The sequence below is a fragment of the Phasianus colchicus genome, chromosome 1 (assembly GCF_987193195.1).
Source record: "Phasianus colchicus chromosome 1, bPhaCol1.hap1.1, whole genome shotgun sequence".
Taxonomy (NCBI): domain Eukaryota; kingdom Metazoa; phylum Chordata; class Aves; order Galliformes; family Phasianidae; genus Phasianus; species Phasianus colchicus.
The window spans coordinates 54,414,089-54,431,372 of NC_143436.1; the positions used below are offsets into that span (position 1 = coordinate 54,414,089).

The 17,284-nt window shown below is 37.5% G+C and overlaps 1 protein-coding gene across 2 annotated transcripts in view; it reads right to left on the reverse strand.

The window, feature by feature from the left end:
• The window catches only part of RFX4 (regulatory factor X4), a 91,650-nt gene that overhangs the window by 26,251 nt on the left and 48,115 nt on the right, over positions 1-17,284 (reverse strand). For both annotated transcript variants that reach the window (XM_090143323.1, XM_090143327.1), the window contains exons 8-13: positions 15,520-15,683; positions 13,073-13,173; positions 11,225-11,283; positions 9,514-9,658; positions 6,023-6,117; positions 4,499-4,616 (exon numbers count right to left, since the gene is read on the reverse strand). In XM_090143323.1, coding sequence (XP_089999449.1) covers positions 4,499-4,616; positions 6,023-6,117; positions 9,514-9,658; positions 11,225-11,283; positions 13,073-13,173; positions 15,520-15,683 — 682 coding nt within the window. The remainder of the gene's footprint in view (positions 1-4,498; positions 4,617-6,022; positions 6,118-9,513; positions 9,659-11,224; positions 11,284-13,072; positions 13,174-15,519; positions 15,684-17,284) is intronic.

Sequence of the window (17,284 nt, forward strand, 5' to 3'; positions counted from 1 at the left end):
AAAGTGGTTTGAAAGGTCCTATATCCTTATACAATTCTAGCTGGCAATTCACCTTTCAAAGCAACTCTGAGCACATTCTTTTCCTTTGTGACCTGATGGTCTTTGTGTTTCTTTCTCTTACTCCATGCCTGCATGGCTTCTGCCATCACTGATACAAGCAGAATGCACACACAGGGAGGAGAACGTGAGCCTTTGTGTTCTCTTCTACAAGCAGAGAAAAAAGGCATACATGATTGCAACACCTTTGCTAGAGAAGGAAATCTTTGGCTCTTCTTGAACCTGAAGCATTCAGTTTTTTGTTTCCACATCTATGCAAGTCAAAATGGTAGCACATTTCCCCAGCCTTGCAAGGATAAATACTGGAGATCCTCACCTAATTACTTTCAGAAGTTCTGTTTTAGAGATCTTTTGAATTAAAAGTCTTGTTGAATAAAACCCTGTGTAACATAGCAGTATTATGAAGACAGTGGACCTGATTGATCACCTTGTTACTGATCCAGAGCTCCTCCAGTGGAAAACCAGATTATTAAGAAGATCCAAGTTTTACTGATTTCAGCGCAGTTCTTGCTCGTGAGATTTTCCAAGGTAAGAAAATCAGGCCTCAGTGCTGCCAAACCTCATGTGGTGGCAAAAGGCTCAGGGTACTTGGTGTTTGTCACCAAACTCTTGGCTTGCTTTCATTTAAATGAGAAATCAAAAGAAAGTTGCTTATAGTTTCATAAAAACGTCTGCAAGTGTGAACCCTAAGCACTCAAATGCTAGCAGGCAAATGACAAGAATGCAAGATTTGCTATTTAAAAAAATAGTCTTTGTTTTTGGGGGGTCTAATGCTCTGTTTTGAAGACTTGGGGTTGGCAATACTGAATACAGCATTAAAAAACATCCCAGCACCCTTGTCATTCTTTTGAATTTCTCTCTTCCTCCCCTATTATTTCTCCCACTGTGTATTTTTAAACTCTGTATAGAGTTTTTGAGCCCAGAATTTGCGTGAAAGACACCAGACAAACAAGTTGTTGATACTGAATGAATGCAATATTTTTACATTTTCAAATGATTCAAAAGTAATGTAAGCTACAGACTGAAACCAGTATCAGGGCATGTATTTCAGCAACACAGTGAATAGCTATTCAGCACAATGTACAGTAATTTATTCTGTGTTTGCAAGCTACTGTTTTTCATATTAAACTGTTTAGCTCTTTCAAGTTTATCTTTAAGCAGTGAAAAGGATCCTGTGGCTGGTAAACCTTACACTGCTTTAGGAAGAGGGAAGATGTTATTCAAGAGACTGCAATTATAATAATAAATGGTGTTTGGCTGTAATTTTCAGATTGAATTAACTGAAATCATGGCAATGATTACTCAGCTAACATACAGTAAATATCATCTGCCATTAACAGATATGGCAATTATGTGTAAGTAGCAAAAAAAACCCAACAAACCAACAGTGAGATGTCAAGATTTGGAAAAAATCATGGCACATGGAGCTTCTATTACTAATTAGTTATGTTAATACACTGGATGCATTACCCAAACATCACCACCAACTGTGCCTTTGATATGCATAGACAGGAAGGAGGGAGGGAGGTTGGGAGGGAGAAAAAGGGAGAGGGAAAGATAGGAGCTTTATCTTGGCAAGGATTGTTTCAACCTGCCCATGTCACCACATGTAAAAGCTTTGCGGAATCAAATCTCTCTGCTGCCCAGTCCAGTGCCAGACACTGCAACTTTCTCTAATCACATTTCCATATAATCTATTTCACAGACAGAAATATAGTGTCCTGCCTATATAAAGATCTCAGCACCTAACACTTGATTTTACAACCTCCCTCTTTTTTATCTGAATAACACCATGAGCATCTGAGTGGAAGAAATCAGCAAAAATTAGTCCACTGAAACTTATGTAGCAAAATAGTAAATATAGTAAATTTACAATAACATAAAAATGCAAAACTTTTTATCTAAGTTAAGAGCACAGGTATACAAATATAAATCTTTAAGAGTGCCAGTGTCTACTGTTTCTCTCCACAGAACTCACCTAAATGCATATATGCTATTGTGAAAGGCTAGAAGGACCTTTATTAAGCACAGAAGAGTTACTGACTTCTAGCTTTCATCTGATTACATTCAGGTGTTTTTTTTTCCTCTTGGAATTTGCTTGTCTCTAAGCCACAAACAATGTGTCAAATGGCATTGCTGTGAAAGTTTAACAACATTAGTAGAAATTATAATTTTGTGTCTGCAGCTAAATAACGTTTGGTTCATTTTTGAAGTAATAAGGTAGGAATAGCCCAGGCTGTTCCCTGATGGGATGAGGGTATGATTTAGGTCTGGTTTCCTCCCTGAAAACCCAAAGGCTCAGAGCTCCTCCTTCCTCCACTGGAGCTGGATCTGAGCAGGTCCCACTTCAAATAAGGGTTAGAACTGGGACTGGGCCAATGCTTGCCATCTCACTCCCAGAAGAAAACTCCACCTAGCAGGCTGCAGACCACTGTGGTTCAACAAATTTTTAAGTGGCTTGTATGTAAGTAAAACAATTTCAACAGAAAAGATGAGAAAATCCTTCCAGTGGGCAACTCCTCTGGTCCTTTGGCTAGAAATCTAACTCTGCTGAGGCGGGTAACTGGCCTAAGCAGTGAAAGATGGCAGATGCAAAAGAATTAATGATTTTTTTTAAATCCTGTTTTTGTTACCAAATTAAAAGCTGTTATTGGTCTAGTTCTAATTATAAAATTATAGAATCACAGAGTCATCAAGGTTGGAAAAGGCCACTAAAATCATCTAGTCCAACCATCGATCCATCACCACTGTGCCCACTGACCATGCCCCTCAGCACCACATAACACAGACCACCCATGAAAAACACATCAATTATGACTTTTTTTTTCCTGACTGCAGCTATATATAAAATATCAAATTCATGTTTGAAGACGTGCATCCATATAAAGAGTATCGTGAGTTTGTATGCAGTTACACACACTGAGTTATAAAGACAAAAAAATGATAAGACTGAGCAGTTAAAGTTCTCATAAATGAGAAATTCAAGACCCAAATTTATAAGAGAGAGAGCAGGTAAGTTATTTTGGCAGATCTAATATGTTATAGTGTCATGGGTTCCAAACTCGAACAAGTGAATAATTGTCAATCTTCACATTTTCTTGAAACACAGCAAGTTCATAAATGTTTCTATTACTAATCACAGCTGAGAATCACTTCCAGACAACAACAGACAACCAACATAAGGTGTTTTTTTCATTTGCTGGCTGCTGGTGTATTTCACAGGTTTGGGTTTATGTCCACAGAGAGATGTGTGGCAACACAAAGTGCTGGGGCACAAAATTCAGCATTCCTTCATACAGAGGAATTTTTGAACTTTGTGGGAATGTATACTGTGTTAAGCAGTATCAGCTCTTTTATGCCCACAACAAAAGAAAAGCTGCAGTAACTCAAGGAGGAAATGAGTCCTAGAGGAGGTTCAAAATAGATATGATCAGGATACTGGTGCTGAAAACAGAATCTAGCAGATGGAAACTGTGATCGTCTTGGGAATGCTCACTAACCTGACGTCTAATAGTGACTCACTAATAGCTGCTGGAAAAATCCTTTACAAGGGAAAAGCTGGTGAATGAAGTTTCATATTAAATTATAAATTCTACTCTGAGTTCCTATTTCTGATGGTATCTGAATGTCATCTAATGGCAGAAAATACTTAAAACACAGGTAGCAGAAAACTTTGCAGTTGTTCAATACACTGCCTTTATAAGTTCACTCATATTAATCTTCTCTGAATACATCCTGGCAAATATATACATAAAAAAAAAAAACATCCCTAATTCAAACTCTAGTTGCAAATAACTGCAAATGTTCACAATCATAACACAACAATCCATTTTCAATCACTGATCTTAAACTGATTTTATAACTGATGCTGTTTCTATCCCAAGATCAAGGCAAATCTCCTTTTGAAACCATGTGGAAAAACAACATGCATTTTCACCACTAAACAACATGTTGTTTAGTAGATAGAAATCACCTTTCTATCCTGATTGAGTTCTGGTAGAATGAAAGGCAATCTGTATAGGACACAGAAATAGGTCCACTCTGCAAAGTCTACATTAAAAAGCTATGTCCTTTAAAAGCAAAGCTAGCAAAATGGCTCAAAAATGGCAAGCTTTTTGTCTGCTTGGGCATGAAATCACTTGTCTTAGCATAACGTGGTCACAGCAGTTTAGGTAACCTGGCTGACTGCACAGAAGTGCATTAGGGAATGCTCCAATGATTGACTCCTCCAGCTGACCTATGACTGATAACTCTGGCTACAACTAAAAGAAATAATAATGTTTTCCACTCCTCTGGTTAGATCTTGAAGGAAAACATCCATATGAGTTAGCAGCCTTGACTTTTTTTTTTTTTGTAGAAGAGCCCTGGACACATGAAAACTACCAGCCGTGTAGTCTTTTTTCGTCTGTGTCATGCAATTAATACAACAAAATGAAAGTACCAAAGCTGGGTGCACTGTGCAAAGTCATGTCCCGAATCACTCGAGTGCCAAAACAGGACCACATCAGGAGGAACTGCTGAGCTACTTTCTTCAAAGAGCCTGGTCTCTTGGCAGCTACCTGCAAGAAAACAGATCCATCTAACATGGAGAAAATTTCATTTCCACCATCTGATACAGATGAATAATGTATGTATCTAGCTTCCATTTTTAAAACTGAAAAACTACTTACCATTAATCTCACGTTAAAATAAACACTAAAAATTCAAAACAAACAAACAAACAAAATACACAGAAAGCCAACTTGCAACTATATACAAACACTGGAAAGAGTAAAGCAGAAGTACCACTCAACTCTAAGAGTGACTTTCCTTTACAAATGAGAAAAGAACTGCCCCAAAAAGCCCCAGTCTTCATTTTAACCTGATCACTTACATGACCATTCCTAGACAAGGAAACAATGTGTAATCAAGAGTGCTTGATCTATGCTGAAAATGTATATTAGTACTTCAATTAGAGTTTTTGTTCCTTCATGTTTTTATTGTTGTGAATGAATAGACATTTTACTAGCAAAAATACTCCCCAGAAAGAACACTTCAGGCATCAACTCCATGAGACTTATTTGACAGGGTCATATGTTGGTTAACAAATTAGGTTCATTCTGTTACCTAATGAAACTCCTTCTTGAAGTTCTTCATGAAAACCATGATCTGCATTTAAAATTGCATTTTAATAATCCAAGAAGAGTATCTCAAAGCAATCAAAATATTTCATGTAATGTGGGGAAGTGCCTGTAGGTTTTTTGTATCAATTTTTTTTTTTTTTTTCAGCAGAGAGAAAGGCAGCATATTACACATGTATTTTTACTTACTATCTCTAAAAATGAAATCTGGAATGAAGAGTTGAAATTGCAAAAGAATATCCTAATACAAAACACAGTTGATGACAGAAGTTAGTTTGTTCATAATATAGTTACATACTCAACATAATGATGATGCATGATCACTTTTGAAAATATTCTTTAAAGATTTTTTAGTATATTTTTGCATCCAGTCAAAATAAAGTGCAAGCCCTTGTTATCTCAAATCAACTGAAAAAACAGTATAACTTTGTAACACAGACATTCCTCTTTACATTTGAGTGCATATAAACGTATTAGCTTGCCTAAATCTCTCTTATTAAAATCTTAAAAGGACAAACCAGATTACATTTTCATTTGCACTGCATAGAACAACTCTGAACTCATCTCTCCATACTTTTGAAATATTGATTTTGACTGAAAATGTTAGCCCTGTTCCATTCTTGAATATTTTTTGAGTTGGGCACCCAAGAGCAGAGTGAAGCAGTATTCTGAATGTGAGCAGTTCTCATGCCGTGCGTGAAAAGTGGTGACGTTTTATCCACTGCTGCTTTGCTTCTGCTTACTACACCGCTTCACTTTCTCTTTTTCTGTTTTTGCTAATGATCTATGACCTGAACAGAGCTCAAAAAGCACATAGGTGACTCAAGTCCTTATTCCTTACCAACCTTTACAACACATCTGTCCACCATGGAATCCAGCCACTCAATGTATGACTCAATGGGGGACTGCTCCTCCAGAAGGTGATCAAACTCCTGATACACTGGCAGACAAAGCAAAAAAAAACAACCCACTTCAGTGCTTGAATTCCATTTAGAGCAAAATAGAAACAAAATAGAAAAAGCTGCCAATAACATGACCGACTTGCTATGTTTTTTTTTTTTTTTATAATAGATTGCTCAGCCATAACAAATATAACTTCCTTGGTGCTGACACAGTAATTTTTCCTGGTCTCCATCTTGCTTCTTCTGAAAATGATAGAGTCGTTGGAAGTGGCATTTAGGTGTGAGCAAATCAGGACCTATTATTTAAAGTTCTCCTTTTGATTTAACCTTCGGCTGTCTGTGGTGCCCGGAAATGAAACATTTATGGTGTTTGCTACGAAGAGTGTGAAGCTAGGCCTTGACCCTGGTGATGAAAAAAGGTCATGCATGAAATTGATTTAGAAACGCGTAAAGAATCTTTAAGCATCAAGTAGATGAGTATTGTTGATAGTGCTCTCATCTGTATAATGCTTTAGTTGCAAAAACATTATTTAACTGCTGCAAATCATCTATTTGCAATGCCAGACGCACACAAAGAAGTTCCATAAACTTCTACTTCTTCAAAACAAATTGCTACCAATGTACAAATGCTATGAAGAAGAGTTTCAAAAAGCAACACAAATACTTTTTAACCTTTCCCAAGTTAATGAATTCATACTTTAGTACAGAAAGTAAAAAAAACAATCAAGTAACTGCAGCTCTTAAAACTGCAAGTCTCCAGTTTATTAATGAGAATCAATGACTAAAAGGCAAAGAATCATGAGCTCTGACACCTTAAGAAACTGTTCTTCAACCCAGCTAAAATAAAAGGCCCAGTAAATCAAGAAGAAAGATACTTTCTACCTGCTGTGTCACAGGATGATCTCAATGTGCTATGCATTTCCATTTATGCTTAATTGCAAATAGCAAGGGGGAAGAATTTCCCACCATAGGAAGCAGATAGTGGGGGAGGTGGAGGAGACGAAGTTTAGAGGTGATAGCTGGAGAAGTGAGCCAGAGAGACTGTCTGAGATTAAAGCAAAGAAGGAGCTCACTGGTCTAAATGGAGCAATAGCATCCCATGATGAATCAGCAAGATCAGCAGGAAAGCTTTTGCACTGCACCTGATTAAAACTTTGTTTAACTTACACTTGCAAAGGCTGGATGGTCAGAAACTTTGGTCATAGAAGAAGGGAAAGAATGATGTTTGGGCTGCCTTTATCTTGTTTTGTTGTTTTACTGAATGGGCAGCCTCTCTTTATTCAGGATAAGATCTCAGAGAAATCCAAATGTTGTCTTCTTATCTGAGTATTTGGCTGGACAGAAACTGCCAATAGATCAATAATTCACATGCTGTGCAAAGAGGGGAGCAACAGTAGAAAAACAAATCAGTTGCCTGCTTTGGCAATGCAGGAGCATTGCAACTGTGGAGCATTGCAAGCATGTACCATGAGCTATTTGAGAAAAGTAATTACTTAGCCTTTAATGTCTGTTAAAAATTCGGGATCTGAGAACAATGGGAATAAAGAAGGTCAAAGGCAGCGACTGTACCTGAGCAAGAAATAGCTTCTCATCTACCCAATGATTTTAGTGTTTCTCTCTAACTTTACTTATAGACTTATGAACTTTTTTTGTTATTATTATTTTTTTCCCCTGACAGATAGTAGCTGAAAATTGTGCTTTCTTGGTTCTTAATGCCAAGAACGCACAAGCAGGCCTTACTGCATGTGACGAGTCACAGAAAGTGTAACCTTTGAGATGCTCTTTGGCCAAGTAGAACATACATCAACAATGAGGGAAAAAGTTCTAAGATTTAGAATAAGCTTTCTACATATTTGACATCCCTGTGGAATCCCACCACATGTTGAATGTGTATATTGGATTACCATGTCTGTGAGCTTCTGTTTTTGCTTACTGAAATATATTTTTGCTTATTGAAATATATGGACTTACAATATTGAAAAAGCATGTTCAAATCCATCTGCATTCAAGAAAATTCCATTTGATTTGATGATACTTAAGTTTGTATTTAAACATTCAGCACACATATAAAAATATTTCCTAAACAGTGAGAATTTTCTGAATGAGAGCCAAAACTATTGCTGCTCCTAGGGATTACAACTTTGAGAATTCATTACTGTTTGGTCACTGGGTGAATGCTGGGTAGATACATAACAGATGGCAGAAAAATGTAGCAAGCTTCTATACTCCAGTCTCACTATTCTCTATTTCCCCTGTTGCTATGTTGAGTTTCAGACCCTTAAGAATGGAAGAGCACCATGTAAGGAGGTGAATCAAGGGTTAAGAAGGACAGGTAAGAGTACGAAGCACATCTCATTGAAAAGGTAGCAGAGGATGTAAGACCCATTGCTAAAAAGGAGAGAAGACTTTTACCATAGTGTTACCACAGTGAGACAAGATGGGTATGAGAGAAGAGCCAGTGTCGACTTTGCAGGGCCCAGTGTACATGTGAATGTATCACCCTTCCTCTTTCTAGCCACACACTGGAAGAATCACCCCACTAGCAAATGTACCCATGCAGGGCTCCCACAAATAGTACCCATGTGGATCCCCATTAAAGCTGGTCCTGGATGTGACATGACTGATCCTAAGGAGTCAGATCAATACAACAGATGGGTTTGAAGGGAACCAAAGTTACAAATGACACTAAAGACAAAGCTAGTCAATACCAGTGCCTTGGAGGAACAAACTCAGTGTGCTCAGGGTTAAACCTAAGCTTACAGTCACATTTGCTTGACAAGACAAGTCAAATTTTATAAATGCAAAATAAGATCTTCAACTATGAAACCAATTTGCGAGCATCTCCAAAAAAAGACTGAAAAGTCACTTTTCAGTTTGTGCCTTTCTCTACACTACAAAGAATCTAAATTAGTCAATTAACTTGCTTAATACAGTACATTTATTTATTCATAAAAGCTCAGGGTAAAAGCTTCATCCCATCAAATTCCTTTGTTTAAGAAAATACCATGTAAAATGGAGCTATTTACGAATAAAATTTACAAGGGACTCAAATACACAGCCATTTGGGGGCAAAAGCATTCAAAAGACAATTCCCCCACAATGTTACAGCAGCGTAAACTGACCTCATTAGCTGCAATGGCTAATGCTCATGTCCATGGCAAAAAAAAAAAAAGAAAACTCCCCCTCAATTTGGTGCATGTTCTGTGCCACTGGCTGTTGTAGATACTAGAAAGAAAGTCTGTAATGAAGGAGTGCCCAGATCTATGCCTTAAAATATAAGACCTTAATAAAAAGATTTGCCTGCCATTTTGAGAAATGTCTCCTTATTTATCTTAAGCAAATGAATAGCTGCAAAAACATTATTTTCACTGAGGGTTTTTTTTCCAACAAGAAACCAAGGTTCACCTGGCTTTATTTGAGGGTTCATCTCTTACATTGTATGATGAGTTTTCTGTGCTCCTCCCGTGAGTCCTCCATAGTATAGAGGGTTTGTTTGGTAATGCTATTCAGATCCACGTTCCTCCAGTCCTCTAGCATTTGAAAAGTGATGTCTGCACTGTGGATCACCGTTCTTGATGCCTGTAATCCAATCCAATCTATTCATTAGTTCATGGTTTATTTGGTTAAAAAATAACCTTTATCCCCTTTTCCGCTTCCTTAGCTAGACTCACTAAATTGATTCTTCTCATTCAATCCTACCCAACCAAACTGATATCTTATGGAAGTTACAGGGCCCTCTTACCACAGTGAACTTTGAAATCAGTTTGCCTTGTTCAATTAACAGCAAATATTTTGCTCTCACTCACCACAAACCCCAAAATCTGGACTCTCCAAATTAAAACAGCTCCATTGGTTTTTCAGTTTGCTTGAGGTCAAAATCAAAAGCAACAGCAAAAATGAAGCCAAAACCAAAGGAACCTTACAAGGGTTTGCAAACCACCCTCTCCCACACTATGAAGGCTCCCATTCTTCCCTCAGCCACAAGAAAAAGCTGAAGATCATTTGTCTCTCTATAATATCTGCCTCATGGCTGGTTGACACAGGGTTCTGCTGGTGATAATGGCAAGAATAGGGTGATAGAAAAGGAAGTGACAAAATTTCAACCTAACAAGACACACATCAGATCGCTGTAAGTGAAACAAAGATGATAGCCCACACTGATGTTACCAGATTCCCCAAGGAAATTATACATTTAAATAATCCTTCAATGTCAGGAGACTGTTGGATCCCAAGCCTGATGCAGAAGGTTGTGGTCTCTGTATACTGATTTCCTCTGAACCTCTACAAACCTCCAAAGCTCAGTGACATTCCACTGTGGGAAAGGTAGAACTAGCATTTTTATCTCCACCACTGAAATAATGGAGGGAAGAAAACTACAAAGGTGCCCTTCCAGAAGCATTTGCCCCCCCCCCAGGTTTCTTCCTGTAGGCTTCCTGACTCTCAGGCTTACCTTGGGGTGCTGGATATACCTTTCAAATGTAAAACTTTAAAACTAATAAGGAAAGCAAACTTTCTGCTTCAATATATATGTGAAATCTCAATTAAGTCAGTGCATCCTCCCCTATTTGGTACTACATAGAGTATGACCTCATTAATTTTTGATAGGTAATTATCACCTAACGTAGCTGGTGAAAGCAAAGACTTCAGGGTGATTTTCTTACATTCCCTTGATGTGGGGGGATGTGTAAAAATATTTTCATTTAAAACCAAAAACAAAGGGTTCAACCCTTTTGTTTTTTTACTAATTTACTTTTTATTTACAATATGCAATTAAACTTGGAAGTTTTTGTCAGACATATATAAATTTTTCTGTCTCTGTAATAGTCCTGATTCAGGCCTCACTGAAACCAGTGGATCCTCTCTTGCTTACTTCATGGTAATGAAATAACTCTTCAAATCATATCCTAAATTTGTTTCAGAAAACTTTTCTGCTTAATTTAATGATCAGTGGCTTCCAGCTCTCTAGCAAAGTATTTTTGTTGATTAGTTCTTGATTTTGTAAAGATGGTCATAGTAAATGTTGGAAAGAAACTGCTAACATGATCTCTTCCTCTTTGAGTAAAGTCCAGCTTGTCAATTTAATGAATTATTTTACAAGCCAGTAAAAAATGGCATTTTGCAAATTCAGGTAACTGAAATATTTACTTGGCAGAGATGATTTAGTGACGTCTGTCGCCGGAGTATTTGTGAGAATCTTCTGGACACTGTAGGAGAGAGGAGATATATACTTACATACTGTGCTAAATAAACAGAATCCTTTATTTCTGGAAATTCTGAATTAAAATCAGCACTGAAAAAACATATCCATTTTTTTATATTCAACTGTGGCAACATACTGTTTGCATGAATAGCACAGTTTTAACTTAGTTTAAGCCTTGACCTATAACCTTAAATCTGGATACTCAATCAATTTTACAGGGGCATATTACAAGTGATGATTTATAGATGCTGTGAATAACGAGAGGACAAGAGAGACGTAGAGGACAATGGAAGAGCTTTGCTTGTTTGGCATAGCAAATTTTCTCTTGATACACAAAAGAGCTGAAAACCATAAAGACAGAACTATTTAAGAGGAAGAAAAATGTTGATGCGAGAACAAGTGGGCAAAACATAATGACAGCAACATTTTATCAGGAAATTAGAAAAGTTTCCCAAGTCTTAATGCAAACAGGTTTTGGAGGAGCCTTCAGACTGGACTAAGGAAGGAGCTAAAATATGAAACACTTTCAGGTAAAATTTGATTAAAGTTTCTAAAAGTGATTACATGACATACTAACATGCTATGGCATAAGAGGGCCTAGGAGGTACCTGCTGTCTCTCTTTATCTCTTTCCAAGAGGATTTGGATCTTGTATTAAGATACTTCTTGTACTCAGAAACTGGAATTTTAAAATGTTTTATTGACCATATTTTGTCTGAATTATATGACTTAAGAACTGCAAATACAACCAAGACTTGCAGTTTCTCCATTCAGTAATTCCTTTGATCATAACTTTGGATTAGTAGGAAAAAATTGCAGAAATAACAGAGGCTAGGATGTATGTGCTAGGATGGACTCAATTTTTTTTTTTATAAAATCACAGAAAACCTGCAGAGCTATCCAAACAGGCCTTAGATGTAGTCATAGAGTAGGAGTTTCCTCTGTGCTGTATACTAATGCATTTAAAAAGCATTGTTCAAGAATGAGTAGAAAGTGCATCGTCTGTCTCTTTCTCTCTCCGGGCAGAATTGGAAAATTCTTGCAGGTCCTTGATATTTTTGAACAGAGAGAGATGTGATAAAGCATGTTCTCAGCTCTGACTTTCTGTAACTTTTAAAATGAATTATAAACAACACACAAAAACCTAAAATGAGTTATTCTAACTCACATCCTAGAGTGTTCTCTGTAAAATATACTTCTAATTTTCCGTGCTGATCAAAATAGTTAATCCTTCTCCTAAATTAGTTTTTTTTTTTTTCCCCTTTAACTTTGTGGTGTGGAATTTAGTGCTCATGAAAGGCAAAGAATTGAGAGCCGTGAAATAAAGCAGGCTTTATCAATAGGTGATGTGCACTGCAGGCATCTACAAAGCACGTCTGAATAGGGCTAGTGCCCTTTCCTGTGGCGACAGGGTAATTTGATCTCCTTCATTTTTAACTCTGGCACTTTTTTGAGCAAGGGCCTCAAGCTGTATTCAAATTGTGCTACCCTAAAGGTTTGTTTAATAATTTTCTTTGCCTAAGATCATCCCTAATGTTTGCTTACTATCAACAAAATTAATTTCTTATCAGAACTCACAAGAAAGGAAAAGTAATTTTTCTCACTTCTAGCAGTGCCTCATTTCACTAAATGAAATTGGTTCTCACGAGCAAGTGGAGCTTGGAAATGAATGCAAGATTAACAATACTGTCAGTATTTAATTCTTAAAAGAACTCAAGGTTCATCTCCAATGAATTTGTAAACATTAACATTACATATTTCCCAGATTAATAGGAGAGATTTGACAATACTTACATTCAAATTTTATATTTCGTAGGTTTTCTGGCAAGTCATGGAGAGCTACTTTTAGCCACTCATCCAGTTGCTTTGCAAACTTTCTGATCACCTGTGTCAAACTTAGAAGAGAAATCACTACATCAGAACATATATTCTGTATCTTCTATAAGAATTGTGAACATGTGAACACTATGGGTCAATTATTTACACCTCACTATTATGCAGAGTTGCTGAACATGTTTTGGTCTGTAGACATGAAGGAAAGCTTCTGAAAACCCTTCCAGAAAAATGTAACACCATAGAGAATGAAAGTCTCTGTATTGCACTGTATTGATTCTTATAAATCTTTTTTTTTTTTTTTAATTAGGATAAAATCATAAAATATAAAAACATAAAATCACATTTATTTAAAGAAGACAACAACAGATCAAGCCTGGGATTTCAGGTCATTTGTCCCTAAATTTATACAAATGGACGCAGGCACATGTAAGTGAAGCAATATCCAACTGTGCTCCAGGCTGAAGCCATTGAGTGGGTGGCTGTGACAGTCAAGAATTTCTAGACCATATGTGGGGGCAAAGCAAAACCTTGTCTCTGAGCAAGACAAGAACTTTCCTAGATGAATGAGATTTCCCTCTTCTTCCTTACAGCCCTTTCCTAGATGGCCCCATCATTTCCTCCTAAATTTAGAAGTAAATTTGTAAGTTGCTCAGTAAAAAATGTCAATTTCCAGGAAAAGTTCAGGGTATGATGTAGGGGAGACCTGCACTTGGTTCTGCCAGACTGAGCTGCACTGCCTCTAGCATTCAAGATGATACATAGACAGGGGAAGGATGCAAGGAACTTTACTTCATTCTGCCAGGCAGCCATTCTGTTTGTACTCCAGCACACACAGTACAGAGGATAGAGGTGGTAAAATAACTGTTGCCATAGATCTGATCTGCTTTGCAGAGACACCTAGGATAGCGGATGGATGGCATCTGTTGTATCCTCTAAAAAGTGTTTTTTTCTGTACAGCCAACATTCGTTCCCAGGAAGTTCCTCAGAGGATTCTGGCTGAGTCAGCAAGATTTCCTTCAGGAGCTTCCATTGCAGTGAGACCCTTCTTCACCCCCTCCAGTGCAGGCTATGGCTTAATAGCCACAATCTGGCCCTTTATATGCATTACAAAAGTCCATATTCACACTCAAGTCTCTCCTTATTTGCTATGAAAGAACTAAGCAGCTTGAGAAAAGGACTGCTGTTCTGTTTAATCCTTCCAATGAAATAGATTTTTTTTTTTTGGGGGGGGGGGGAGAGGAGGAGGAGGAGAAGGCAAAGCCTGCAAAAACGTACATATCTTATCAAGGAAATCCCGTGCTTATAACAGGTTTCTCATGGAAAAAATACTTTGTCTGTACTTTAGCAGTCATACACTGCAAACAGCATTCACCAATTTAGGAGAATAGAATGACATCTCAAAAACATTTGCTGTAATTAGAGCTGCATTAAAATCCTGAAGGCCAAATATACAATGCCAATAATAAACTCTTAAAGGAATAAATGCAACAAATTATTTAACCTCAGGAAAGCATCAAATAATACTAAAGGTGAATAAATATTTAGAAAAAGAATGTTTCCTGCTGTTTATATTAGGAAAATCAAAGGGAGGAATAGGTTGACTACACTCAGTGATTACACTTTTTGCTCTGAAATGTTGATCTCTGTTCTGTTTTCTCTATATGATTAAGATTTCTTGGACTCAGATGTACTCCAGCTAGGAAGAGAAAAGATGAGCTCTACCTTGTGGATTGACAAAGAAAACTGAGCTCTGAAACAAAGGAGTCAAATACTTGGTAATATTAATGAAGTGATCCTAAAATAAGCGTGCATCTGTTCATCACAGTAAAGCATTTAAATTAATCCAGGTTGTCTGAGACTTCTCAAGTACTATCTTCATATTTTCTGCTCTTGGCAAGCAGAATATCAATTGGGTTCCAAGAGTATAAACACAGACAAATGCTTAGGCTGCAGTGCCTGAATATGCAAGGGAGTATTTACAAACAGAGCAGCCAGGCCAGCTTTTGTCACTGTTATTCAGAGTACTGTTACGTTGCTACACCAGATTAGTAGAAAAGTGTCTGAAACTGTCAGAAAAAGGAGGAACGTGTCATTCTGCAGCCTGCAGATTTCTGATATTCCCTGAAAGGTGGGACATGACTATCGGCTTGATGTTAATAAACCAAGAAGAAGGTTTTATCCTTTATCACACAAAAAAGTCACACTTTTCACAACACAAGTGTTGTTAATATCCATATGTTTTTTTCAGAAACATATCAGCATTCAGCTCCTTTGAATTGGCATGTAATTTAAACTTGGGTGGAAACATGCAGCTTTCTGAGAACTGGTGCCATCTGCAAAGAGAAGATATATAATAAAGACAGCTGAGACATGTAGAAATGGCCAATGTAGTCAGTTATACTGACCTGTCAGGTAGTGCTTGCAGTACTGTTGGCATCAAAACTCCAGAAATTGCTTTGTATAAAATTGAGTCACAAACTCCGACTATATTTACTACAGTTGAAGAACCCAGTACGGGCAGCATATGAGGAGGCATCCCTTGCCAAAAGTGCAGAAGAAAACTTTGAACCTACAATCGTGAGAAGGAGAAGGGGCACATAAGAGAGAATAACAAAAGGCCACAAATACTTTTTTCTTTAAATGATCCTGTTTGGATAGCATTTATTTCAGTCTCACAGCTGGATTTATGATATACAACACAGATGAGGTATATTCCTTAACTAGACAGGCTTATACTTAACCAGGTGCTGAATGGGATAATGAACCAAAGGGCAAGGAGGCATTTCGAGTTGGAGACAGGGTACCTTTTTGTTCCTATAGCTGAGAGGCCCATGGGTACCACAGTATTTTCACATTCCATCACATGAGTGTAACTCCTTGGCTTCCACATATCAAACCTTTTTCTTTCTGCTCCTGTATACAAAGTAATGAAACTAGGGCTTGGTGTGGGGAGAGACAGGAAGACAGCACACAGTGATGGGGGCCAGTATACCATTTTCTGCATTAATTTTGAAAAGAAACACTTTGGAGATCTTAACAACTGTTACAGTGACTAAAGAAAAGCAGCAATTATTTCTTCTTTATCTCCTCTTCTATGAAGGAAAGTGGAGAAAGAATGGAGAAGGGCAAAAAAGAAAACAGGGAGGAAATTTCAGACACAAAAAAAGATGCATCTGAATACTGTCATTTAGGAAATAAAGGTGTTACTAAGTGAACAATATGGTCAATTCTGCATGGGGTCAGAACACCAGCATTTCTACATGATAACCTTTTAACATACAACCTGTAACTGCAACCAGGTGCAACAAATAACATTTGTTATTTATATCTTGTTACTGTTCAGCCCCTACTCCACCACTGCTCCTGACAGATTCCCTAGAAAAAGACAACATCCTTCTCTGAAGAAAGCATTCAGAGACTGATCCAACAAAACCTTCTGAATACGTGTTCTCACTGAATCGGTGGGCTTGGAGTGAAAGGGCCAAGGGGTTTGGTTTTCTCTAATCTGTACATCAGATTGAAATACTTTTTTTATGCTTCTGGGTTCCGACTTTAACATAGTTAGGAGAAGATCTGAGAGACACATTGGAAAATGTGAAAAGAAGTAAAGTAATGCTGAAGAAACAATTTTCTTGCAAGGAAGAACCTAGACTGGTGCAATGGCTTAAGAGAGCCTCAGCTTTAAATCAGAGGAATTTGAGAACTAGAGCAAGATAGAGAAAAAAAAAAGGAATTCTCCACTTTAGTTCAGAATGCAGAGTCAAAAGACCCATTTCCTTTGACTTTTTCCAACTTATATTTGAATGAGGCCCTCAGCATTTCTATAGTCAGATTTGCTTTCCTAGAAAAGAATATTTCTCCACATGTGATATGAAACTCTTTGCAGTTCAGTAATGTTTGATGTTTGTAGCCATTCACCTCTAATTATAGGACTTGTATGCATGCATTGCCAGAAAGCCTTCAGGTTCAGTTTGAAATCCTAATGAATCGTATCAACTGTTGGCAGTGTGTGTGTTCCTGCCTGTACTACCAAACAACTGAGGAACTGGAGATGTTAGATAGAGGTTTACTGGGATGTCTGGGAAGCTCTAGGCCCCCCAGCTCCATGCTCATTGTTAACAGACTAGCAGAGAACATCGTTTTGGCTGTGGCACCTGCCCTGGGTTTGTG